This window comes from Bos grunniens, chromosome 5, assembly GCF_055505025.1.
Source record: "Bos grunniens cultivar Pamir isolate PY7600 chromosome 5, Bosgru_T2T1.0, whole genome shotgun sequence".
In the NCBI taxonomy this organism is placed as follows: Eukaryota; Metazoa; Chordata; class Mammalia; order Artiodactyla; family Bovidae; genus Bos; species Bos grunniens.
This window is the reverse complement of record NC_141169.1, coordinates 107,588,129-107,614,284: the sequence shown is the minus strand read 5'-3', so window position 1 is coordinate 107,614,284 and position 26,156 is coordinate 107,588,129. Positions and strand designations below refer to the sequence as shown.

General features: G+C 51.2%; 1 protein-coding gene across 4 annotated transcripts in view; it reads right to left on the bottom strand.

The window, feature by feature from the left end:
- The window catches only part of CRACR2A (calcium release activated channel regulator 2A), a 156,575-nt gene that overhangs the window by 15,359 nt on the left and 115,060 nt on the right, over nt 1–26,156 (bottom strand). For all 4 annotated transcript variants that reach the window (XM_086404262.1, XM_086404261.1, XM_086404263.1 and 1 more), the window contains 7 exons: nt 23,950–24,021; nt 22,451–22,496; nt 17,704–17,810; nt 14,255–14,573; nt 9,023–9,155; nt 2,870–2,951; nt 2,644–2,758 (listed from right to left, as the gene is read on the bottom strand). In XM_086404262.1, the coding sequence (XP_086260388.1) occupies nt 2,644–2,758; nt 2,870–2,951; nt 9,023–9,155; nt 14,255–14,573; nt 17,704–17,810; nt 22,451–22,496; nt 23,950–24,021 (874 nt within the window). The remainder of the gene's footprint in view (nt 1–2,643; nt 2,759–2,869; nt 2,952–9,022; nt 9,156–14,254; nt 14,574–17,703; nt 17,811–22,450; nt 22,497–23,949; nt 24,022–26,156) is intronic.

Sequence of the window (26,156 nt, the reverse complement as noted above, 5' to 3'; positions counted from 1 at the left end):
GTTGGGGTGCACACAGGTGATGCTATCCAGCCCTACCCCGGGCAGGAACAGGCTAATCACACAGTGCTCCACCCAGCTTTGTGCAGAATGACTGAACTCAGCCTTCATGCTGCGACGATGTTGTTGTCGTTCAATCACTGAGTCGTGTCTGACTCTCTGCGACCCCATGGACAACAGCATGCCAGGTGCCTCTGTCCTTCACTATCTCCTGGAGTTTGCTCAGATTCATGTCCATTGAGTTGGTGATGCTATCTAACTGTCTCATCACCTGCTGCCTCCTTCTCCTTTTGTCGTCAATCTTTCCCGGCATCAGCCACTCTGACATTTCTTTACCTCTACCACCACCTCCAAATTCAATCTGATGTGCCACCTCCTGGCTAAATCCCAGGCTCTCTGCGAAACAGGGGCCTTAGAAACCCCAGCTCCTACTAATGCAGAGAGCACACTTCTGTAAATTTCTCTCCATCCATCCTTGCTAATTCCAGACTACCTGCATTACTTCTTCCCAGAACTTGCTCTGTAACTGCAAGGAATTGGTGCCAGGACCTCTGAGGGCACCAAAATCCACATGGATGCTCAAGTCCCTTACTTAAAAAGGTGTAGTACAGTCAGCCCCCTGCCCGGAATCTGAAAGTCCCACATCCTCCAGTTTGGTATGCGCAGAAACCCCGCTGTGTGTTTATCAAAATTTTGATGTGGGGTACAATTAAACATCTGTGGCTGGGGAAAGAACGGGTGACCTTGAAAAGGTCCTGACCTCAATTTCTTCATTTGAGAACCAGATGGCTATATTACATCTGTGGTTTTCAAAGGGAAACCATCTTGCCTAACAAAATCATAGTCAAGACTCCAATGCACAAAACTGAAAGACGGGGAATTCCCTGGCAGTCCAATGGTTCAGACTGAATTTCAAATGCAGGAGACACAGGTTCAATCCCTGTTCGAGGAACTAAGATCCTTCATGCTGTGTGGCATGGCCAAAAACTAAAATAAAAATAAATAAAGCAATCAAAAGAAAAAAATTTAACAATATAGAAGGACTCTGAGGTCGGGGGTAGAGGGTCCAGACTTGTGACCACCACCCTTCCCTGACCATCTCTGGCCATGGGAAAGGTCAGCCTGATTGCCAGGCTCCAGGGAGGAAAGTTTGAAAACCACCAGGATAGGTAAGCCCTAAAATCTCTCCTGGTGCCTTACCTCTGTGGGGAAGATAAAATCTGCTGATGCCATCAAAAATCAGGTTGTAAATCACAAATTTTAAAGAGGATGCACTTCCATAACACCCCACCATCTGCCTCTACCATCAGCTCTGTGTAGGGCCACTCGCTACATTTCAAAACATACATTTTCTCTATCGTGTTTTAGACACAATCATTTTGAAAAATAATTTGTATCAGGCAAACTTCTGAGAAACCCTGGAATCTCACTTCCATCCCTGTTCCTCATTTTCCTTGGTGACGCCAAAGCAGCAGAAGAACAGGAGAGAAAGCAGTGCCCCATCCAAGTCCAAACTCCAAAAGGAACACATTTTGGGTTCGAGGCAGTACGGGTCTCAGGGCTGAGACAACGAAATGAACAACGCCAGCATCCTGCCTGCACGGAGACACAGCATCCACACTTGTGTCCAACATCTGGTGAACACAGAGGAGCCTCTGCCAAGCCCTGGTCACAAAGGCAGAGATGCGTGGAGGGCGGCAGGGGTCGGGGCTGGCAGCTCCTTCCTGAACAGCAGTGGACAGTCTGATGAGCAGGTTAGGAGCTGAGCAAGGCCTGTGGGCTTGAAGAGACGGTCGAGCATGAGCTCCGCAAAGAGAGGAAAACTGTCCCTTTAATCCGCTCCTGGAGCCCCCAGGCCCCAGAATAATGCCTGTTAGAGCTCAGAACAAATAAACAAAGCATGGGTCCTGCTGGTGAAAGGAGTGGGACCTCCTATTTGTCTGTATGTGAAAGGACTGGGGTGGGCAGGGCTGTAAAAGAAAACAAGTGACTTGGCACAAGCCCTTGGCCTTGGGACGTCTGCATTCAGGTGGCTGAGGACAGCTTGAGGTGGTCGGGAGCACCAAGGGCCCACAGAGCAGCATGTTGCAAGGACAACGCGGGAAAGCAGAGTCTTAGAGAGAATCCAGAATTCAAGGAGGAGTCCCATCTCTCGAGGGCCCTGCCCAGGGTGACTCGGGACAGCCTGGGACCCTCACATTGCAGATGAGCCTCCCTTTGAGTGAAGGGCTGTGATGAGACCACCAAACACTGAGTAGACCCGACGCCCCCTGGAGCTGGAAAAATGCAGGCGGTGGGAAGAGGCCCTGATGACTCTATTTAAACATCCTGGAAAATCGTGCACCCTCGACACTTGGCACTCCCTCCCCCACTCCTAATCCCACTTTTCACAGTCTCAAGGTCCGCAGTTCTGGCTTCATCTGTATTTTTCCTGGGTTCCTCTCCCAGCCCCGCCTCACAAGGGCAGAGTCTGATCACACCTCTCGGGTTCACCTATGGGTCCCCAGTAACCAGCCTGATGCCGGGCACTTGGGTGAACAGACGCACGGACGCCTGAACCGGTTTGTTCTGGGAAAAGGTGGGGTCTGAGTCAGGTGTCCCGAGAGGGCCCAGGAGGAGGGCCCTCCCGGGAGGCCAGCCACTCACCTCCACGCTGCTCAGCCACTGCCGCACGTCCAGGAAGGACTGTCTGGCTGTGAGGTCGTACATGACCACGACGCCGTCCGCTTTTCGGAAGAACTGCTGGGTGATGCAGCGATACCTGCGCGAAGCTTCTGGTCAGGTGTGCAGCCTCCTCGGCCGCCAGACCCCGTCCCCGCGGGGAGAGGGCAGGCGGGGTTACCCCGGGGCCGGGGCGGGGGTGGCTCCTCACCTCTCCTGCCCCGCCGTGTCCCACAGCTGCACGGCCACCCGCGAGTCGTCCACTCGCACCGTCTTCACGCGGTAATCGATGCCTGTGGGTGGAGCCGAGCATCACACCCAATCCAGAAGACGCGCCCCCACCCGTCAGCCCCAGGGACAGCCCTCCCCGCTACAGCTCCTGATCGGTGATGTGGGCATGGACTGAGCACTGGGCAACGAGCCCGGGGACCTGGGCTCTGGTCCTGTCTCAGCCACTGACCAGCTGTGGGACCTTGATCCAACCACTGAACCTCTCTGAACCGCAGGCCCCTCACCGCAGTGTCCCTCTTTAGGGATCAGATGAGCTCATATATGGAAAAGGAATCTACTAAGGGGAAAAATTATCATTCATGAATTGATTCCCTCATTGTCAAGATGAGGGGACAGAAAGACTGTCCTCAGATTCCTCCCTCCCCCGCTCCCTTTCTCCTTTTCTTCTTTCCCCCTGAAATCCTTTTCAAAATTTCTATAATAAAATTCAGATATGCTTGGGGGGATGGATCACATGTTCAGACTCCCATGAGTGATACAAAGATAGGTGAAGGGAGGGGGAAGCAGAAAGAGGGGAGCGCTTGACAGTGGCGGGGGCGGGGGTGGCTGGGGCAGAGAGAATAAGGGGCTGGGGAGGGAATCAGAGGCAACATTCCCCCTAGACTTGGGTCCAGAGTTCCCAATCCCAGCCACCAGTGAAAGTGTTAGTCGCTCAGTTGTGTCTGACTCTTTGCGACCCGATGGACTATAGACCACCAGGCTCCTCTGTCTGTGGGATTCTCCAGGCAAGAATACTGGAGTGGATTGCCATTCCCTTCTCCAGGGGAATCTTCCAGATCCAAGGATCAAACCTCGATCGTCCGCATTGGCAGGCAGATAGATTCTTAACCATCTAAGCCACCAGGGAAGTCCCAATCCCAGCCATCAAGCCCCTTGTAATCATCCTTCTGAGACTGTGACAGCCCCCCGACCCCTGGAGTCATTGACCCCAGAAAGAGGCCATGGGGCAGGGAGACACACCATGTGCCCCACAGCAGACTTCAGACAGAGGACCTAAATGCAGGTTCTTTGATAACAAACATTCCTCTATTCCACATCCTGTAAGGGTATTCACAGATGTTCAACCAGTTAAAACACTTTTCCCTCTTAAGGCATCAGTTCTTGAAACCAGTGAGAAACCCCCTCCACCTTCAAAAAGGCCCAGCTTCTGGGGTCCTTACTCTGGAGGGCCCAGGGAGGAACAGTAGCAGCAGCTGGCAAGAGAGAGACAGACAGATGGACAGGCAGATAAGAGGCAGGTGACAGAAAAGGGCATCCCTGCCACAATGTCCAGGCAAAGGGGGATGAGGGGCCAGGCAGGGCAGGAGAGATGGGAGGGTCGTCAGTTCCTAGGATGTCAGCAGGACCGCAGACATCCTGGGTTCCCAGAAGAGGGTCAGAAAGAGGGTGCCTGCATCTGGGTGAGGAACACAGGGACAGGTCCCAAAGATAGAAGGCTTGGGATTCCCAGTTCCCATGTGACACCCCTCCCTCCTCATGGAGCTCCCCTGTGACATCCACGTGAGGGTTGCCATCTGCATACACACAGGCACCATACACGCGCATGCACACACCTCCATCCCCTCCCCACCGTGGAAGGCTGAAGAAGCAGGAGATCCTCTTGGCCTGAGCTGGTCAGCAGCCTCACCGAGTTATAAACCCAGTTCTGAGACTTGTTCCCCTCTTCACAGCAGCACCCTGGGCATGGGGCACCCAGTAGCTTCATTTCACCCAGAGAGTCCAGGACTCAGTGCTCCCATAAGAACAGGTGGGAACCAGACCCAAGGGTATCTCCTTGGCTCAAGCGAACGGGCTTCCCCCACGGGTGCTCCGGGAGACAGAGTAGCTGCCTGCCATCTGATAACAGCTCAGGAGAAAGCCAACCACAGCCGATACCTCCGGGGCCTGGTCTGAAGGCCCTGAGGACCCAAGGATGAGCCCTGTGTTTGGTGGAAAGGTGATGGAGGGCCGGCTGGGTCCCTTGACCTCACTGATGACCGCTCTGCTGGAGCTGGGGAGCTTGTCTTGTAGGGGGCACGTGGACCAGAAGCTTGGGGAGTCCCTGCTGGCCCACAGGGCACTCCTCCCTGCAGCCTCACCTGCAGGCTGGGAAGAGGATGAACAAGCCCGAGGGGAGTGTGGGGCTGGGAGGACACGGGGCATCAGTGTACAGCAGAAAGGGCCTCACAGAAGGACATGGGACCAGAGGGGTTTCTGAGACCCCTGCACCGGTTCCAACGATCCAGGAGCCCAGACCCTGTGTTCCTGCCTCTGAGCAGCCATGTGACCTTGAGGACTTGATGTCACCCCACTTGGGGAACTTCACTTTCCCCGTCTGTAAGGTGAGGCATGATGGGGGTGTGGGGGAAGTTGGGTGTCCATGACCTTTATGTCCTGCTGCAGCATTCGGTGAACTCTCACAGGTGACCCCCAGACTGCAACCTAAGTGGTTCCTGAATGAGAACTGGACCCCAGGGCCCCTCACCGTGGAGTGTATGTGTGGTAGGATGTGCAGGTCAGAGCTGGGTGATGGACTCCAGGAAGGGCGGCCTTCACCTTTCTAAGCAGTCAGTCCGAGCACACGGGCTTGGGAATGGGGAGAGCCAGCGATGTCATGGACACAAGCTCCCAGAATTTCTCTGTGCACATGAGGAGATGGATGGAAACTGACTGGTGCCCAGGAGAGGTCAAAGGGCATCCTGCCAGGGAAAGCTTTTGGAAGGAGCACCTTGGGGCACTGCCCGTGGTTTAAAGCAGGAGCCTGTGAACCAAGGTGAGGCCTCAGGGAGAGCCCTGGACTCAGAGTCCTGGGTTCAGAGCCTTTGCCTCCAACAGCCTCTCTTCTCCTTGACAACACGAGTTCCAGAATTCTACAGGAAGCATCATTTGACATTTCCAGGGCACTCACAGGACCCACGCACCCGCTTTTGAAGGGATATATGGTGGGGGAGGCAGGGCACCCCAAGACACACTGCTGCATTGTGGAACCCAGATCCTGCACAAGCCAACGGGCAAGGACAAGTCATGTGCTCACGAGGGGCTGGGCGATCAGGAAGTCTCTTCGGGGAAGGAGGAGGGCTTGCGAGCACTGCTGTGTCCCTGTAGGTCTGTGCTGAGGGTCCAGGGCTGCTGAGCCTATGGGACTCAGCCTGCTGGAGCCCCCGGAGCCCAGGACTCGATGCCTTGCCTGTATCTTTAAAGGGAGCATCTTCCAGGCAGCTGGCGTGACATCGGCTCCCAGACGCATGTGCCAGGGACGCGGATTCCAGCTGATGCTCTGGGCTCCCCTTGCACAGTGAGAGGAAGGGTGTTCCAGATTTGGAAACTCTGATATTTTTCCCCATCCTAAATTGTCGGTGTTTCCGTAATTGGCCTCCTGGAAAGTGCAAATTAGTCTGATATTCTCAGAGTTCTCCATCTTGGAGACACTGGTTGGAGGTGTGAGCAGACCCCGATTCTCTGATTCTTCCAACAGGAGGGGCAACATGCCCATGGCGTGGGGGCTGCCCTGGGGAGTGAAGCATCTCCCCTCTGCTCCCACAGGCTGATGCCCGAGGCGTGACCTCGGGGGTAGTTCTGCAGTCACCCCACGGAATGCTCCAGGGAGGGCCAGTCCAGCTCCATAGAGGTCACTCCCAGGGTCACCACACTCGGCACACAGGGTCACTCCCAGCCGTCCATCTCCAGCTGTACGCGGCAGGGTCTTCTGGGTGTCTTCCTGTCAGAGTCCCGATTCTTCCCTTTGGGAAGCTCTGAGTCTCCAGGTGAAATGGGGTAGAAGTGGGGCAAGAGGGGCCCCCAGATTTGGAATCTGCAAAGGCTCAGCCATAAGAACGGGGTGCCTGCAGCCTGCAGGAGAGACCCATCCGTAGGAGTAAAATTGGAAAGAAGGGCCCATTTAGGTTATCCTGGAGGAGACCTTGGAGTCTCCCAAAGCAGGTCTCTGGGGCAGGAAAGTTTATCTCGGAGGGCCAGCTTGTAAGACCACCAGGGGTCAAGGGTGGTTTGGACAGGGTACTGGGCTTGGAAGCAATCTTGGGTGGCTTCGTTCAAATCTCTCATTATTTTCAGGTGAGGAAAACTGGAGTGCAAAGAAGAAATACCTCCAGAGTCACATGGCTGGCCAGTGGCAGAGCTGGAGTAAAGGTCCAGGATTTCTGATGCCCCCTGGACCTCAGCAGACTGCCCTGCCTATGCCACCTGCCTCCTGTGGCAGAAACTGGGTGCTGAACACACAACTCCGTGTTGTTAGGGAGACCGTGGGCTGGAACAGCAAGGGTGCTGGGGGCGGGCAGTGGGAGCACCAGCCAGCTGATGAGAACGAGGACGGGCCTCTGGGCCTCTCTGGGCCTCAGGGTCCTGGTCCTGCGTTGGGCTGATAGCAGTGCTTGCCTTTTCAGGGTTGTTGGGAAGACAGATGGATATGGTAACTATTAGGTGGGGATGCAAATTGATGTAGCCACCGTAGAGAACAGGAAGGAGAGGCCTTAAAAAGCTAAAACAGAACTATCATATGATCCGGCAATCCCACTCCTGGGCATATACCCTCAGAAAACCATAAGGCAAAAAGACCCACATACCCCAGTGCTCATCGCAGCACTATCTACAATAGCCAGGACGTGGAAGCAACCTAGATGTCCATCGACAGATGAATGGATAAAGAATATTCCCCACCATAAAAAGGAATGAAATTGGGTCATTTGTAGAGATGTGGATGGGTCTGGAGTCAGTCATACAGAGTGAAGTAAGTCAGAAAGAGAAAAACAAATATCACATATTAATACATATATATGGAATCTAGAAAACAGGTACTGATGAACCTATTTTCGGGGCAGGAATAGAGAACAGACGTGTGGGCACAGAAAGGGAAGGGGAGGGTGGGATGAACTGGGAGAGTAGCCTTGACATACAGACATGACCGTGTGTAAAACAGATAGCTAGAGGGAAGCTGCTATGTAACACAGGGAGCTCAGCCTAGTGCTCCGTGATGACCCACAGAGGTGGGATGGTGGGGGGTGGGAGGGAGGCTCAAGAGGAAGGGATGTACGTATATATACAGCTGATTCACTTTGTTGTACAGTGGAAGGTAATGCAACACTGTTCTTGCCTGGAAAATTCCATGGACAGAGAAGCCTGTTGGGCTACAGTCCATGGGCGTCACAAAGAGTCAGACGTGACTGGTCAGCTAACATTTTTCACTTCACTTTCTTATCAGCAAGGTTAAATGGCACATTGAAGACACTCCATGGATTCATTTATTTTTTTGGTGAGTGACTGAATTTGGGAGAAGCTAAAAGGTCGATATGCCCTTGGGTTCTACCACATATCCCAAGGCAAGGAGCAACTCTGGGAGAAGGGGCCAAGGCCTCTACCTAAATACAGATTTGTGCTCGGTCACTCAGTCGTGTCTGACTCTTCACGATCCCCTGGACTGTAGCCTGCCAGGCTCCTCTGTCCATGGGAATTCCCAGGCAAGAACACTGGAATAGGTTGCCATTTCTTATTCCAGAGGGTCTTCCTGACCCAGAGATCGAACCCATGCATCTTCTGCATTGGTAGGTGGATTCTCTACCATGGAGCCACCCGGGAAGCCCACCTAAACACAGAATTACCCAGATAGTGATGGGAGCAGATAAAGACCTGATCAGCTAATAGCTGAGCTTAAAGAGCATCCACAACAGACTCCAGCTGTCACCAGCAGGCCTGGGATGTAGGATGGGGACACCTGACAGGTAAAAGAAGCCACCAGAGCACTGTCCTGTCCCCTGCCCATCTACACAAGTGCGTGCACACACACACACATACACACACACACACACACAGAAAATGGGGAAGGCATGATCCAAGAGAGACGGGTTCAGAAAGGCAACCAAGGGCCAGCAGTTCATCTTTGCCAAGTTCAAGTCCCCTTCAGGCCGGGCGTAGGAAGAATTTATGGTTGCACCCTCGTCGAGCACTGGGCAGACATGGTCCTCACCTACCAGCCCAGCCCTTGGCCCTTCCCACAGGGCTCCAAGTCCCTCCCTGGGCCCCCTTCTCACAGCCACCCCTTTCCAGAGGTGGGCTGGGGTCCAGCCTCAGGTGGAAAACTCACCCACAGTGGCCGCCGAGCCTGGGGAGAACCTGCCATCACAGAACCGGCCCAGGAAAGACGTCTTCCCCACGGAGGAGTTGCCCACGAACACGATCTTGAAGAGCCGGTCTGGGGTGGATGGGAAGCCTTCCTCCTGCAGAAGGCAGATAGTTGGGTCAACCACTGGCATGGTCACCAGTCCCCACACTTGCCACCCCCACCCCTCACCCATCCCTGTAGCATCCAGAGAGACACCAGCAACCAGCAAGGGAGGCTGCTCGGCCTCGGATGCAGGAAGCTTCAGGTTCAGGGCACTGGGGCTCCTTCCAGCATCAGATGTGGGAAGAGAGACATGCCTTCCAGCACCAGTGATGCCCATGTGCTGGGCCGCAGACCCTGTGCTGGGCTGGGTTTGTGGTGGAGGGAAGGAGGCCGTGTGTACAGAGTCACAGCATGATGCTCTAAGTGTCCAGGGAGCACGGTCAGGAAGTCAAGGGTCTTGGGGTGCAGGGGGCTTTGGGCTGGGCCTTAAGGAGGAGCTGGAGGTTTTCTGTGGGGGGTGATTAGGAAGGACAAGGTGGGGTATTGGCAGGGAGATGGGGAGATAGAAAAAGAAGGCTTAGCTATATCTTGGGGGCAGAATGATCCCAGACAGGGGTCAGGCCTCTTATTTCTGCCCCATCACTGGAAACCTAGACTGGATGGAGGATGAGCCTCCCTTCCTGCACACTACCCTGCCATCCCACCTCACCAGCTTCATCTAGGGGCCCCATCTGCCCTCGAAATAAAAGAAGAAAAAAGAAATCCACACTCATTAAAAAAAAAGCTTTAAAAATTAAAAGTGATACTCATTTTAAAAATTAGGAAACTTAGTAGAGAGGAAAATAATTATTCATCATTCATCCCACCACCCTGAAATGACCACTGTTTCTATTTTGATGGATTTCTTTCAGTTTTTTTTTTTTCTATATAGATAAAGCAATAGGTGATTTTTGAGAGCGATTTGAGATATTATATGTAATTTGTTTATATTATTATACATACATTTAAATTTATATGTAATTTTTTATTTTTAATATATTATTAAATTATGAATAGTTTTCTGAATTGCCAAAGTTTTTTGAAAGTGTGATTTTTAAAAATTATTTTAAATTAATGAATTTTTGTTTCGTCTGGGCTGGGTCTTCCTTGCTCTGTGGGGTTTTCTCTAGTTGTGGCAAGCGGGGGTTACTCTGTACTTGTGTTGCATGGGCTTCTCACTGCAGTGGCTTCTCTTGATGCAGAGCACGGGCTAAAAGGAGCACGGCTTTGGTGATGGCAGCACATGGCCTCAGCAGTTGCAGCTCCCGGGCTCTGGAGCACAGGCTCTAGTTATGGCCCATGGGCTTAGTTGTCCCATGGCATTTGGAATATTTCTGGACCAGGGATCAAATCCATGTTCCCTGCACTGGCAGGTGGATTCTTCCTTACTGAGCCACCAGGGAAGTCCTGAAAGTGTGACTTTTAACAGTGCTATAACATTCTGTTAAATTAATGTAGTTTAATTTATGACCAACAAAGGTCTGTCTAGTCGAAGCCATAATTTTTCCAGTAGTCATGTATGGATGTGAGAGTTGGACTATAAAGAAATCTGAGCACTGAAGAATTGATGCTTTTGAACTGTGGTGTTGGAGAAGACTCTTGAGAGTCCCTTGGACTGCAAGGAGATCCAACCAATTCATCCTAAAGATCAGTCCTAGGTGTTCTTTGGAAGGACTCATTTGAAACACCTGATGTTGGGAAAGATTGAAGGCAGGAGGAGAAGGGGATGACAGAGGATGGGATGGTTGGATGGCATCACCGACTCGATGGACATGAGTTTGAATAAACTCCAGGAGTTGGCGATGGACAGGGAGGGCTGGCCTGCTGCAGTCCATGGGGTCACAAAGAGTCGGACACGACTGAGTGACTGAACTAACTGAACTGAGGTGAATTTATGGCCTTATTGTTTTTATTCAATTGTGGCAAGACAATCTCCATCAGTAGTGTGGCAAATCCTGAGATGCCAGGCTATGGGCAGAACTTTCCAAAACACGGTCACACTGCCCCTTCTCTGCCCAGCAGGGGGAGGGACCTGGAGCTGGCCAGCGCGTTACTTTGCAATGCTCCAGCCAGTAGGAAATGGACTTGCTCCAGGACAAGGGGGATGGGGTGGGAAGCCAAGGGTCGTGAAGTCCAGAGAGCCACCCACATGCCCAAACCCTGCTCTCAGGCTCTGCCCGGTACTGCTGGCTGAGTGAGCAGGCTCTTTAGAATCCATTTAGAAGTGGATCTGGGGGAGTTAGCTCTTCTCATGGACAAATACTGTAATGGAGCCGCAGCTGGTCTTAGCAGTTTCAGAGAAAAGCCATTAATAGCCTTTTGGGGAGAAATCAATTCCATGCCATACTTAGGAGGGAATTCAAGGTCAATTATAGGAACTTGAACTCATCTTTAAAAAAAGAGAAAAGAAACCCATGCTCAGAAACACTGTCCCAGCCCCATGTTCTTTATTCCTACACAAGCACCACTCTCTGCCAGCCTGGGGTCTCCACGTGTCATTTGTTTGAGATTAAAGCTCCGTGCAGCCACAGTGTCCCAGGCCCGTGACAACAAGGAACATGAAACCGAGGCTGGAAGGAGATGCTCCAGGCCACGGAGGTGGGGGCTGACCTTGCTCTGCGCTCTCCCCAGCCCCACCCCCACCCTAGCAGAGCACTTATTTTCCAGACAGGATACCACCAACATGGTGATGGCTCAGCTGAGGCCACCTCACAGGGTGGCTCAGCAGGATCCATCTCACATGAGTGGCAAACCCTCCCAGGGTCCACTATCAGCCCTTAACCTGGGGAACAATCCACCCGCCCACGACAATGAGACAACCAAATTGTGGGGCGGGGGCTTGAGAAACGATCTCCCACTAGCAAGTTAGGGGCTCTGTTCTCATTCTCGTCAAGGCCACTCTTTTTTTAAAGCTCTAAAAAAATAAACGTATTACAAACTAAGTTTTAAAACCAGGAAACTTAGTTGAGAGAAAAATAATAATTATTCGTCATTTATCCCACCACCCTGAAACAGCCACTATTCTTAAATTGATGCATTTCTTCCAGGCGTTTTTCTACATTCCCTTTTCACATTTGATGAATCAATATGTGTTTCTTGAAAGAGGTTGGACCTATTATATATATTTACACTACTATGTATAAATTTAAATTTATACATAATTTTATATTTTTCATATATTATTGTATGCATGTTCAGTTGTGTCCAACTCTTTGCAACCCCATGGACTATACCCCACCAGGCTCCTCCAACCATGGGATTCTCCAGGCAAGAATACTGGAGTGGGTTGCCATTTCCTTCTCCAGGGGATCTTCCCAACCCAAGAATCATATACTAATAGATTAAGAATAGTTTTCTGAGTCACTAAAGCTTTTTTGAAAATACGATTCTTAAATGCACCATAACATTCTATTAAATGACTATAGTCTAATTTGTGTCCTTGCTGCTGCTGCTGCTGCTAAGTCGCTTCAGTCGTGTCAGATTCTGTGCGACCCCAGAGACGGCAGCCCACCGGGCTCCCCCATCCCTGGGATTCTCCAGGCAAGAACACTGGACTGGGTTGCCATTCCCTTCTCCAATGCATGAAAGTGAAAAGTGAAAGTGAAGTTGCTCAGTCGTGTCCGACTCTAGCGACCCCATGGACTGCAGCCACCAGGCTCCTCTGTCCATGGGATTTTCCAGGCAAGAGTACTGGAGTGGGGTGCCATCACCTTTGTGTTGTTTTTTTCCATTGTTTGCTCTTATCCACTTATATTCTTCAATGAAATTTCTGTCTGACTGTAATTACTTCCTTAGGAACGGTCGCTAGAGGTAGAAATGCTGGTTACAGAGGTGGCCATTTAAAGTTCTTGATTCCTATCCTCAAACTACTTTCCAGAAAGCTGGTTCCAACTGAGGGCTCAGCGGCCTTGAAGGGGACCCTCTGCTGAGGCTGCTGTGTGACTTCCAGCGGATATATTTCCTCTTGGCAGCAGCTTCTGCCCCAGCTAAAGGGCAGCGCATGTGTGCAGCCCGCGGGCTGGGGGTGGTGGCGGGGAAGGCGGAGTGGCAGGTGAGGGGCTGGGCTCCCATCACTGCAGGGGTGAGGGGTGCGGCCTCACGCTCTCTGCTCTACTTGCCCACACTCCCAAGGGGGCATCAGGTCTCTGACGCCCCTCACCGGACAACTGCGAGGATCACATGCCACCGCAGACTGGATGCTTCATCTCTTCCTTCACCCTGTCTCCTGTGCACCTCGTAACACTTCTTTCACCACCATCGGTGGGTATTTAAAGCCCCATTTTGTGCCCACTGCCAGCCAATGTGGCCTGTGCACTTTGGGGGATGTGGAAGGGCGTGTATGAGACAGGGCTCCGCCCACCAATCTCTCTGGGTCCCATGGCCCAGGGTCCTTTACAAGTAGGGGTTTGTAGGCATGAGTGTTAATCCAGGACCAAGAATGATAACTGAGGCCAAGAAGTTCCTGTGCAGGGCTGGGAGAGGGCTGTCTGGCACATAGGCCAATGCACCGCTGGACTGCTCAGCTCTGAAGGTTGCCATGAGGCACGTGAGCTGTTCTAGAGGGTCCAGTGGTGGGCACAGGGCTGAGGAGCTGATCCCATGGCCTGGGTCACAAACAGGGTGAGGGGTTTCATCAGTGATCCAGAGGACAGTCTGTGTGCCTCCTTCTCCCGAGAACTCAGCAGGTTGAGCTGGCAGGGGGCACAGCCGTGGGAGTGGGGTAGTGGAGGGTCACACTGGCGGGAGGAGCAGGAGGTGAGCTCATTAGGAGCTGAGAGGAGAGGGGTGGCGCACAGACCTCCCCAGCAGGGATGCGCCTGCAGGGAGCAGTCGCAGAAAGGACCAGAAGAGGGACCATGTTTAAAGTGCGTGCTATCTGATGTTCACAGCCCAGCAAAGGTTCCATCATAATCCATGAAGGCTTTTAAATCTGACTCAGAAAAGAGCACATCGGGTAGGGAGTGGGGCCAGCAATAGAAGTTGTCGGGAGAGCATCCCCAGGCCCCCAAGTCTTCATCATGACTCTCATAACCGAGGGGGATGGTGGTACCCAATGGACACAAACGTGGTCAGGCTTGCTGCATCTGACCCCCGAGCTGCCCTGGGCTCTTGGGCTACGATGGAGGGAGACGGCACAGGATGACCTACAAACCAGCATGGGAACATCCATACCTCAGACAGGGCTTCTTTTCCGACGGGCTGCCCTCGGGGAGATGTGGGTGTGAGCCCCAGAGGTCGGGCAGGTCCACTTTGTTCATTCACCCCCTGGCCGGAGGCCTCTTTTTCTTCCAAGCATTTGCTCAGTGGCTGCTGAAAGCCGCCCCCCAGCAGCTGGGGCAGCGGGTCCTCTTCGATGGAGATGATCCTGCGGAGTGGCTGGGTGAGTGGTCCTCCGGGCCCCGGCTCCTCTTCTGTAAGGGGGCACCCACTCAGGCCCAGGGAGCTTCTCCGCCTCTGGATGCCAAATACATCCTCCTCCTCCTCTGACTGGCTGTTTGCAGTAGCGGGGGCGGGGAAAGAGAGGGGACAATATCATACCATGTATATGCGTGGAGGCTGGGGGCTGCCCAACGGCTTCTGTGACAGACAGTTGAGGAAGCACATGCTTTGGGGGCAGAGAGGAGCTAGGAACGGGAAAAGCAGACCCCGCATTCTCTAGCTCATTCACTGAACGTCTTTATGATGAAGGTGGGATGAAGATGATGATAAAGGCGAAGGTGGTGAAGGGGATGATAAAGCGATGAAGTTGGTAAAGGTGAAGATGACGGTGGCTCCAGGTGTTAAGCTAATGACACGCTCCTTGCTCTCAAGGAGCACTTGGCTCAGGAGTCTAGGGCCATCCCGACACACTCACCACACCAGTCCAGCCTGTGGCAGGTGCCGCGGAGGAAAAGGAAAGCTGTGAAGAAGGAGCGTAACAGATGCAGAAACAAAACCTCCTGGGTCAACCGTTGGCGGCCTTCGCCCAGGTCCGACACCAGCCCTTCTCAGCCGCACGTCCCCAAGTCAGACGCCAACTCTCCAGGCCGGTTTCCCTGCCCGGCTGCCCTGCCCACCTCCCTGATAAGCTGGTGCACAAACCCGACCCATTAGGGAATCGGCCCTCAGGGAGGCAGGTGAGGGGGTCGCTGCTCTGGGGAGGGGGCCCCAGCACAGCAGGCATCCACCGGCTCGGGGCTGGCGAGGAAGCCAGGCAGGGCCCTCCACCCGCTTCTTCTCCCTTTCTCCTGAGAGTCTGGAGTGAGCGGCCTCGGATGGTCTGAGCATCCAGAAGCAGGAGAAGCAGGAGGTGGAGCACTCCGGTGCTGGACGTGGGGTCAGTGCGAGGGCTGTGTCCTCGAGGCTTGAGAGCAAAGGCCCCCCGGGGCCACTGTCAGCAAGTCAACCTGAGGACGGTTTTACGGGAAGGGACTTGAGCCCAAAGGCGAAACACACACACGAGGAGAAGAGAAAATGGAGCAGGAAGCAGTGGTGAGGCGACAGGGCCAAAGGACACAGAATATGCTGGACGGAGAAGCCCCTTCACTTTGCTCCCCGGCTTCTAGCATTTCTGGCTCCTAAGGACCAACAGCAGAAAGAAAAAGAAAAAAATGTGTGTATCACTGTTCTGAAGTTGGACGATTCTGAAAGAGAAATGGGGATGCAGCACTTGCTCACAGAAGTGCTGACTTAGTTTGGTCCCCTGGTATAAAACAAAGGATTTGTAGGAATTCAGGGATGCTTAGATTTACTGATAAAATCAGTTTTTCACAGAAACTGACTGTCACCTTTTCAACAAATTTCTCCTACATTCTAATGAGCCTACTAAGTGCTCACCCACTTCAGCACACAGTGTTCCTATCTGCTTTGTCTCTGCCTGCACACTCATGTACACGTGAGCATATGTGAGCAACATGCGTGCACGCACATGTATTCACCAACCCACACACACACTCACACACACACTCACTCACACATACTCTCTCTCTCTCACACACACACACATACACAGGCAGAGCATGGCTTTTTAAAGTCCCTGCAACCAGGAAAGAAATGGCCACTGAAATGATCCTAAAATGAAATGACCCTAAAATGAATTGTTTCTTGGCGAAAGCTTCTCCCTGGGGAATTTTCAAGCACTGTTACACTCTGGAGTATCATCAGTACAGCATGACTAAGTTCCTCTTTGCTTTTGCCATCAAACGCTATGTGTGAGCAGCAGAGAACAGGCACCTCTGCCAAAGTCTACGGGAATTCAGAGTTCTTGATATTGATTATTTGTCAATTAATGTCTGTTTCCTCCTCTCAACTATACGTTCCTTGAAAACAGAGATGGGGTCTATTTTTTTGACCCCTGTACGCCAGCACACAGCCTTGTGTCCTGCACACAGCAGGTACTCAATAACGGATATTAAGGGCAGGACTCATGCCTAATCGATCTTTGGAGGCTTCCTAGAACTCAAAGAATGTCTGGTATGCAGTAAGCAATCAGGCAGTGCTTGTTGAGAGCATATATTCGGTTCCGAGGAACCAAGAGAACAATTACTGCAGGAATTTGGCTCCCATGTTGCATCTCATCGTTCAGCTGTTTAGAAAAGGAATTGATGATGATCAAGTTCAAGATTTTGACAGATCAGTGGACTGACATCCCCAGGTCACCTCCACTTTGCGTATCTTTTTATTTCATGCTTGCTGTCCTCAGGCTCTCCCAGATGAGCGAGTTCACACAATCACTCCTGGGTTCGGCACCTGAGGATCTGACTGTCTCTGCCTCTCTGTGGCCATCATGGGCGTGGAGTACGTGATCCATAGAAAAGAGGGCAGGGGACCACCTTGCCTCTCTCCAGGAGCAATGGGCCACTCCTCTGGGGACTCAAGTTCTGTCCAGAAGCAACCAAGCACATTATCACATTATCTCTGAGTTAATTAACTATGAATTATTGAAAGGAGTCTGTGAATTACAAACCCCATGCTTATCTGCAAAGGAATTAACGGTTGGAGACTCCATGAAGTATGTGAAGTGTTAGTTGCTAAGTCTTGTCTGACTCTTTGTGACCTCGTGAACTATAGCCTACCAGGCTCCTCCATCCACGGAATTCTCTAGGCAATAATACTGGAGTGGGTAGGGATTCACTTCTCCAGGCGATCTTCCTGACCCAGGGATCAAACCCAGGCCTCCTGCACTGAAGGCAGATTCTTTACCATCTGAAACATTAGGAAAGCCCACGGAGATTCCATACTCCACTATAATTACCCTTCAGACTCACACAGTCCAGTGTCTGGAAGACTGGAGCATCCTTCTGCCCAACAGACTGCAGAGCCCTGCCTGGCATTCCTGCCCTTCCCGTTGCTGACCCGTCTTCCTCCCACCCTCTCTGTCTCTGGGCTGATTTGCAGCCGCTCTTCAGCGCCCCCTGCAGGAACACTGCAGGCTGGGGCAGCCCAGGACCTGTCCTGGGACTCACCCTGCACCTTGACATCAGAGCAAGAAGGCACATGTCCTTCAAGATTCAACAAAAGTGCACGTGGCTGACCCCAGGCTTCCCGCCAGGGCCAAGTGCAATCAGCATGCGCTCAGAGCCTACTCCCAACCCTGCAAGGCCAAGGAACAGATAACAGGTAAGCAAAGTGGGATGGCTTACCTTCTGAGCATCCCTGTGCCGTCCACGTATTTGCCGATCACAGAACCAGATCGCTGCTTCCATCTTGCTGTGGGAGCAGCTGTGTTTGCCCTGGCCGCCTTGTCTTTCTGGAGAAACACAGAATGCTCTCAGATCCTCACCCGCTGATTCGTCCCAGTGCTTGAGCAGACAAGGGCTCAAGCCTCATAGATAAGGCTTGAAATAAACCCCTAAAGGAAGAAAGTGATGGCCTGGGCTCCTTGCTAGCCTTTATCCACTTTCCTTTCGCTGTCATCTCTCAGCAGAATTCCTTCACCTCCTGTCTAATAATCTAATCGAAGGAACCAGTTTAGAGCCCCAGGGTCTGGGAGGTTACCCTTCACAGGATTAGTGATCATTTGCAAGAGGATAAATAGGTTCAGTTCAGTTCAATTGCTCAGTCGTGTCCAACTCTTTGCAACCCCATGGATTGCAGCACGCCAGGCTCCCTGTCCATCACCAACTCCTGGAGTGTGTTCAAACCCATGTCCGTCAAGTCAGTGATGCCATCCAACCATCTCATCCTCTATCGTCCCCTTCTCCTCCCGTCTTCTATCTTTCCCAGCATCAGGGTCTTTACCAATGGGTCAGTTCTTCGCATCAGGTGGCCAAAGTATTGGATTTTCAGCTTCAGCATCAGTCCTTCCAATGAATATTCAGGACTAATTTCCTTTAGGATGGACTGGTTGGATCTCTTTGCAGTCCAAGGGACTCCCAAGAGTCTTCTGCAACATCACAGTTCAAAAGCATCAGTTTTTCAGTGCTCAGCTTCCTTTGCAGTCCAACTGTCAAATCCATACATGACTACTGAAAAAACCATAGCTTTGACTAGATGGACCTTTGTTGGTAAAGTAATATCTCTGCTTTTTAATATGCTATCTAGGTTGGTCATAGCTTTTCTTCCAAGGAGCAAGTGTCTTTTAATTTCATGGCTGCAGTCACCATCTGCAGTGATTTTGGAGCCCCCCAAAAAGTCTCTCAGTGTTCCCATTGTTTCCCCATCTATTTGCCATGAAGTAATGGGACCAGATGCCATGATCTTCATTTTTTGAATGTTGAGTTTTAAGCCAGCTTTTTCACTCTCCTCTTTCACTTTCATCAAGAGGCTCTTCAGTTCTTCATTTTCTGCCATAAGGGTGGTGTAATCTGTGTATCTGAGATTATTGATATTTCTCCCGGCAATCTTGATTCCAGATTGTGCTTCATCCAGCCCAGAATTTTGCATGATGTACTATGCATTTAAGTTAATTAAGCAGGGTGACAATATACAGCCTTGACATACTCCTTTTCCCATGGAAACCGTCTGTTGTTCCATGTCTGGTTCTAACTGCTGCTTCTTGACCTGCATACAGATTTCTCAGGAGGCAGGTAAGATGGTCTGGTATTCCCGTCTCTTGAAGAATTTTCCATAGTTTGTTATGATCCACACAAAGTCTTTGGCATGGTCAATAAAGTTGAAGTAGATGTTTTTCTGGAACTCTCTTGCTTTTTTGATGATCCAGTGGATGTTGGCAATTTGATCTCTGGTTCCTCTGCCTTTTCTAAATCCAGCTTGAACATCTGGAAGTTCATGGTTCACATACTGTTGAAGCCTGGCTTGGAAAATTTTGAGCATAACTATACTAGTGTGTGAGATGAGTACAACTGTGTGGCAGTTTGAGCATTCTTTGGCATTGCCTTTCTTTGGGATTGGAATGAAAACTGACCTTTTTCAGTCCTGTGGCCACTGCTGAGTGTTCCAAATTTTGCTAGCATATTGAGTGCAGCATTTTCACAGCATCATCTTTAAGGATTTGAAAAAGCTCAACTGGAATTCCATCACTTCCACTAGCTTTGTTCATAGTGATGCTTCCTAAGGCCCAATTGACTTCGCATTCCAGGATGTCTGGCTCTAGGTGAGTGATCACACCATCGTGGTTATCCGGGTCATGAGGAGCTAAATGTAGGATGCACAGAAAAGACTCTGTGCGTCGTTTAGTCACACACACTCTTCCGTGGAGCTTCAGTCCCTCTTAGTTTCCAAAGCCCCAGACGCTGCTGTTGTCCAGCTGCTCAGCCGTGTCTCTTTGTGACCCTTGGACTGCAGCACACTAGGCCTCCCTGTCCTGCATTGTTTCCTGAGGTTTGCTCAAACTCATGCTCATTGAGTCGGTGATGCCATCCAGCCATCTCATCCTCTGTCATCCCCTTCCCCTTCTGCCCTCAATCTTTCCCAGCATCAGGGTCTTTTCCAGCGAGTCAGCTCTTCACATCAGGTGGAGCTTCAGCTTCAGCATCAGTCCTTCCATTGAATTTTCAGGGTTGATTTTCTTTAGAATTGACTGGTTTGATCTCCTTGCTGTCCAAGGGACTCTCAAGACTGTTGTCCAGCACCACAGTTTGAAAGCATCAGTTCTTCAGTGCTCAGCCTTATGGACCAGCTCTCACATTGGTACATGACTACTGGAAAAACCATGTGAAGTGAAAGTCACTCAGTCATGTCCAACTCTTTGCAACCCCACAGCCTCTACAGTCCATGGAATTCTCCAGGCCAGAATACTGGAGTGGGTAGCTGTTCTCTTCTCCAGGGGATCTTCCCAACCCCAGGGATCAAACCCAGGTCTCTTGCATTGCAGACAGATTCTTTACCAGCTGAGCCACCAGGGAAGCCCTGGAAAAACCATAGCTTTGACTATATGGACCTTTGTCGACAAAGTGATGTCTCTGCTTTTTAATATGCCATCTAGGTTTGTCGTAGATTTCCTTCCAGAGAGTAGGATCAATTAGCCCAGTGACCTGCCCACAGCTACGAAGCTAGAACAGAGTATTTCAGATCTTTTGTGGAAGCAGGCTAGGTGAGATAATTTCTCACGTGTCCTCAGTGAAGAGCCTGGTGGAGTTGGGGGCTTGCACCCCCCTCTCCAGGGCTCCCTAACAGATGTCTTCCAGATGAGAGGGACTCAGATCACAGAAGAGTCTCTCATTAATCAGCCAGTCCCATGGTTCCGAGTGATCTTTAATGACAGAAGGAGGGGTAGCCATGCTCCCAGGGCCCCAGAAGGTATGGCTGTGATTCCACATAAATCTTTAACTATTATCCGGCATGAACATGATTTTATCCTCTTTTTTCTATTCCCCATGAAGGTTCTCAATTCCATTCCCTACTCGAAACAGAGTAAGTTTGGCAGGGGAAGGGAAGCAAGGTCAAGGGATTAGGGTGACATTTGGTAGGAAGTTTTAAAATAAATTCATTGTTACTTCTAAAACAATTATAACCATTATAACCACCATCAAACAAACATGTGTGGGCTTAAGCCTTGCTCTGATAGTACACATAGGTGGGCGGCAGAGACGTGCTGCCGCCAGCTGGGAACAGAAGAGAGACGGTTATGTGCAAGGTCCCCAAGGGGTTTGCAGCTACAAACCAGCTTCGACCAAATGAGGGGCAAGCTAGCTGCCACATGCTGCCTCATTTAGGGAATTAACAGCTGAGGGGCTAGCACAAGACCTCCTTTTCCAAGAGGTTTTCACACACACAAAAACAATCCCTATACACTACCACGTGTAAAATAGCTAGTGGTGTTGGTGGTGTTTAGTCGCTCAGTCGTGTCTGACTCTGTGCGACCCCATGGACTGTAGCCCACCAGGCTCCTCTGTCCACGAGATCTCCCAGGGAAGAATACTGGAGTGAGTTGCCATTTCCTTCTCCAGGGGATCTTCCCGACCGGGGGATCAAATCCATGTCTCCTGCATTGGCAGGGGGGTTCTTTACCACTGAGCCACCAGGGAAGTCCAAAATAGCTACTATAAGCTGCTATAAGCTGCTATATGACACAAGGAGCCCAGCCTGCTGCTCTGTGACCACCCAGAGGAATGGGACGGAGGGACGGGAGGGAGGCTCACTAGGGAGGGAATATACAGGTAGTTATGGTTGATTTGCATTGCTTACAGCAGAAACCAACACAACATTATATCCCCCAACTAAATACAAAAAAAAAAAACAAAAAGCCCTACAAAATGGAAAAAAAGAAGAATTCCCTTTCCTCCTGTGATCACTGGGGTTGTGGTCCAAGGAGGCTAACAATTTACCCAAGATCACACATGAAATTCACGATGGATAATCCTGGTAGAATGTTACATGGATCCATCCTGTCCCCCTTTTTCTTCCCTTCAGAGCATCCAACAGCTACTGTCTAAGGGGAGGATGATAGGAGACCCTGAAAGCCTAGATTCTGCTTAGTGCATTAGCAAATGAAAATCTTCATGTAAATAAAGGATTTTTGTGTTATTTGGGAAAGTATGTAGGTTTAGAGGAGCAGTGGTCCCCATAGGATTAAAAAATTATATATAAAATCAACTATGTAGATGATGAAATATACATTTTAATTCTCTCTATGACAGTCTAAAATGTAAAATTTTCATCAAGACATCAAAATCTTAATGAAGAAAAAAAACAGAACATTTTGGTTTAAAAGTGATGGCAACATTTCAACTCATCGTTTCTACATTCAAAAAGTGAGGGACCCTCCCAGGTATTTCAGTCTCGTGATGCTAAAAGAAAAGTAACACAATGTGACCCTATAGGTCACCCTGAACCTTTACTACTTTTGCCACCATCCTGCCCACATGAAGGTGCAGCCAGACCCCAAGCCACGGGACCTTCTTGGACCAGTCCCAGCACAGCCTGGCTGCCACTGGACCCCAGTCCTTGTCTTCCCCCTGCTGCTCGGAGGGGGCACTGCCCACTTACCTGGAAACGTATGTCCTGTTCATCCCTGAGATGCTTGTTCCTTTCCCTGCAGATGGAAAGGGGAATCTGTTCAAACATGGGGCCTGCGGTCGACAGATCCACAGCACTGGTTTGACGGTCAGATGGGTGCAGAGGACGGCTGTGTATGGAAGGCCCGGGGAGGGGAGGGTGTGGAACTGCCTTCCTTAGGGATGGTGGTTAAGGGCAGAGGGTGACTGTGTCTAAGTCAGGTCAGAGGCAGGGGGACAGAATGGCCCTTTGGCCATTGGCCTTAGAGCCATCTGGCATCAAAGCTCCCCTCAGCTGGTTGGGGGGCCAGGTGAGGCACAGAGAGGCTCCAGGCTGGGACTCTGAACAGACACTGGTGGTGGCTTAGTCGCTAAGTCGTGTCCAACTCTTGCAACCCCATGGACTGTAGCCCACCAGGCTCCTCTGTCCATGAGATTCTCCAGGCAAGAACACTGGAGTGGGTTGCCATTTCCTTCTCCAGGGCATCTTCCCAACCCAGGAATCGAACCCGGGTCTCCTGAATTGCAGGCAGATTCTTTCCCAACTGAGCTGTAAGGGAAACCCTCGTCTCCATTAAAAAGACCCATAAATGTTGGCAGAGCAGTGCCTTGTCAGCCTCCCCTGCTCACTCACACTGTATCTGCCCTTGTATTTTTTCAAAGTACAAATAGCAAAAAGGGGAAAATCCCAACCCAGCATGTTCCTGTGCATCTTGTTCTCTGCCTTCATTAAATTCTTCCTGAGAATCCAGACCTCCTCTCACACCCGTGAGAACTTGGCCACCTAAGAAAATCTCTTCCATCTTCCCAGGCTTTTGAATCACATCTTAAGTGAAGAAATCTGAGATGCATTCTCTTTGAAGAATTTTTCCATTTGGTGGCATCAAAGACGCCAGACACAGTGACCTTACCTCACTTTCAAATTAAAAAAAAAAAAAAAACTAAACTAAAAACCTTAATAAAGTAGCCGATTCAAACCTGCTTGCAATTTAAAAAATTAGAACCCAAATTTAATCACCATTTCCCAAAAGGTGTTTTGTGGGCAGCAGGTTAAGTAACTTAGAAACCTCAGAGGCAAAATTGAAAATTCCATCTTTCCCCACACCTGGTTGGGTATGGTCATTTGGGGGGAGTTTTTTGAGAGTATTCCAAACCAAATCAAACCAGTGAGCTTTGAATTTATAGTAAGCTTGATAGGCTGGGACAACTCCTATCTTGCTGCCTTGTTTGTGATGTTCAACCAGTTCAGTTTTCTCCTACCTGAGCAAGTACCATGCCAGGCATGCAGAAGAGTGGGGCAATGCCCATCTGCAGAGGTACAAACTGGAGAGGGGGGTGGGCACCTGTGTAAATGGACCAAACATGGCGGAGAGGTGGTATTCAGCCGTCCAACAGGATGTCGGGGACCAAGGGAATGAGGGTGCTCTTTCAGCAGACAGGTGAGACTCTGGAGGCGGGGGCGCCCTTCTGGGCTCTGGGATGAGCTCACACCTCAGGAAATCCAGCTGCTTCAGGAGCCCCGACTTCTCCCTCTGCAGACTCTCGGTGACGCGGTACACTTCCCTGAGGGGGTGCAAGAGGGCAGTGATGAGTGACCACACCAGGTGGCGCACTACCAGGGCGCGAGGCGGTGATGAAGTCAGACCCTGGAGATGGTACCCGGGCTGGTCCTCCACTGGAGAGCAGGGCCTCGTGCAAGGGCTTATACCAGGATCAGCGAGTCATCTCAGGCACCTATTTGGAAGGTGAACTTATCCCTATTTTACAAACATAGATCACAAGACAGGTTCACTAACTCTCCCAGGACAACCCAGGGCTGAGCCGGGGTCCTAATCCAGACCCCCTGGTCCCAAGAATACTGCTTCATGATGACTGTACTGTCTTCGCAGGCTCCCAGTGGTCCTGCCCTGCCCAGAGGTCAGGGAATCAGAATCAACTCTCTTCTCCAGCCCAGTCTCGGAGGTGAGAGCAGAGCTAGTGCTTCCCCATCCCCTGCCCACCTCCACCATGCTGGTTTGGTTTATTTTCAGGAGCTACTGAAGAACCACTGTCCCATCTCCACCTCCCCCCAACAGTCTCCAATCTGTTCCCGAAGATCTGGAATCTCCACTCTTGCGCATTCATTTCTTTGACTAAAATTTCCATCTGTAGCTACAAAGCAGAGACTTAATGTAGCAGTCATAATCCATCGTTTACATCACTGTGTGAGCGTGTCAGTCGAGGATTTGGGGGGAGGAAAGAGAGAGGCTGGAAGATACACAGCGGTGGCTGGAGGGCAACTTAGGCTGCAAGGTGGGGCCGTGGGTGCTGTGCTTGCCTTTGTGTTCTCGCTGCAGTGTCTGGCTTGAAAGCCGCAGTTAGCAAACAGCAGTGGGAATAAAGGAGAGAGGGCAGGAGGGGCGGGCGGGAGGAGGGCAGGGGAGGAGGGAGGAAGAGAGATGGAAGGGAGGAGGGAGTGGTGGCGAGGAATTCAGCCTCTCTCAGAAGGGGAAAAATAGAGAACGGGGTGATGCTGGAAAATAAACCTTGCTTAACTGTGCAAGTCTGCCTCCCTCCTTCCCTCTGGGCTCTGCCCTGCAGTTCAGAGATTTTAAATCTCCCCCAGGCTTACGGAAAAGGGTCCAAGGTTCCACATTTTCAAGCCACAGCCTAGTTTTAGAGCAGGAAGCACCTTGCATCCGATAAACGCATCGCTGCCATGGGCTGCCTGGAGGGTGCACAGACTGCGCTGGGCAAGGACTGTCCCCCGACCACCCCGCCCACATCACTACCGAGCTTGCTGGGGCCACAGGATGCGCCCGCCAAGCTCGCGATCTCCTGACTCCTTTGGCAGTATCTGTGGGTTTTTCACCTTTATAGAATAATTAGAAAGTCAATTTGCAACAGTAACAAACTGTCTCAAATTCTAAGTTCACCTCAGACAATCCTAATTAAGCAAAAGAACTTCTCTGGCTCCTGCAGAGCTGCGAACTCCCAATATTTTAATACCAATTATATTTAATTTCGACTTGAGGGAGAACAATGCCTCTCCCATTATCCATGCTGGGTCCCTAAGCTCCAGCCTGGGACTCTGCTCCGACCGACCGGCACTACATGAGCATACCTGCCAGCTTGCTCCTTGGTTCCCTTGGAGCCAAGGTTGCCTCCGGCTGGCTTTGGGGCTCCCCAGCCCCCACCCCACGTCCTGCTTCTTCCTGGGAGCAGATGGCTTTCCCCGCTGAGGACAGTCACTCATTGGAGACCTGAGGGCTGGGGTCTCACAGTGTTTGAGCAAGTGTGACTGGGTGTGTGCTGTTGTGCCCGACTCTGTGCGACCCCATGGGCTGTAGCCCACCAGGTTTCTCTGTCCACGGAATTCTCCAGGCAAAAATATTGGAGTGAGTTGCCACGCCTTCCTTTAGGGGATCTTACCGACCCAGGGATTGAACCTGTGTCTCCTGTTTCTCCTGCATTGGCAGGCAGGTTCTTTACCGCTGAGCCACCTGGGAAACTCCACAGTATTTGATGGAGGGGTCAAGTCCTCCACAATGAGAGGAACTTATTCCAGCCCTCCTCTGGCCCTGCTGACACAGCACCAGGGGACCCTGGCACCATGACAACACACACACATACACACCCGTACATGGTACGTAACAGTGCACACACGCGGCTGTTTGTCTAGTAGATATACAGATATCCACCTATCTGAACATGCACAC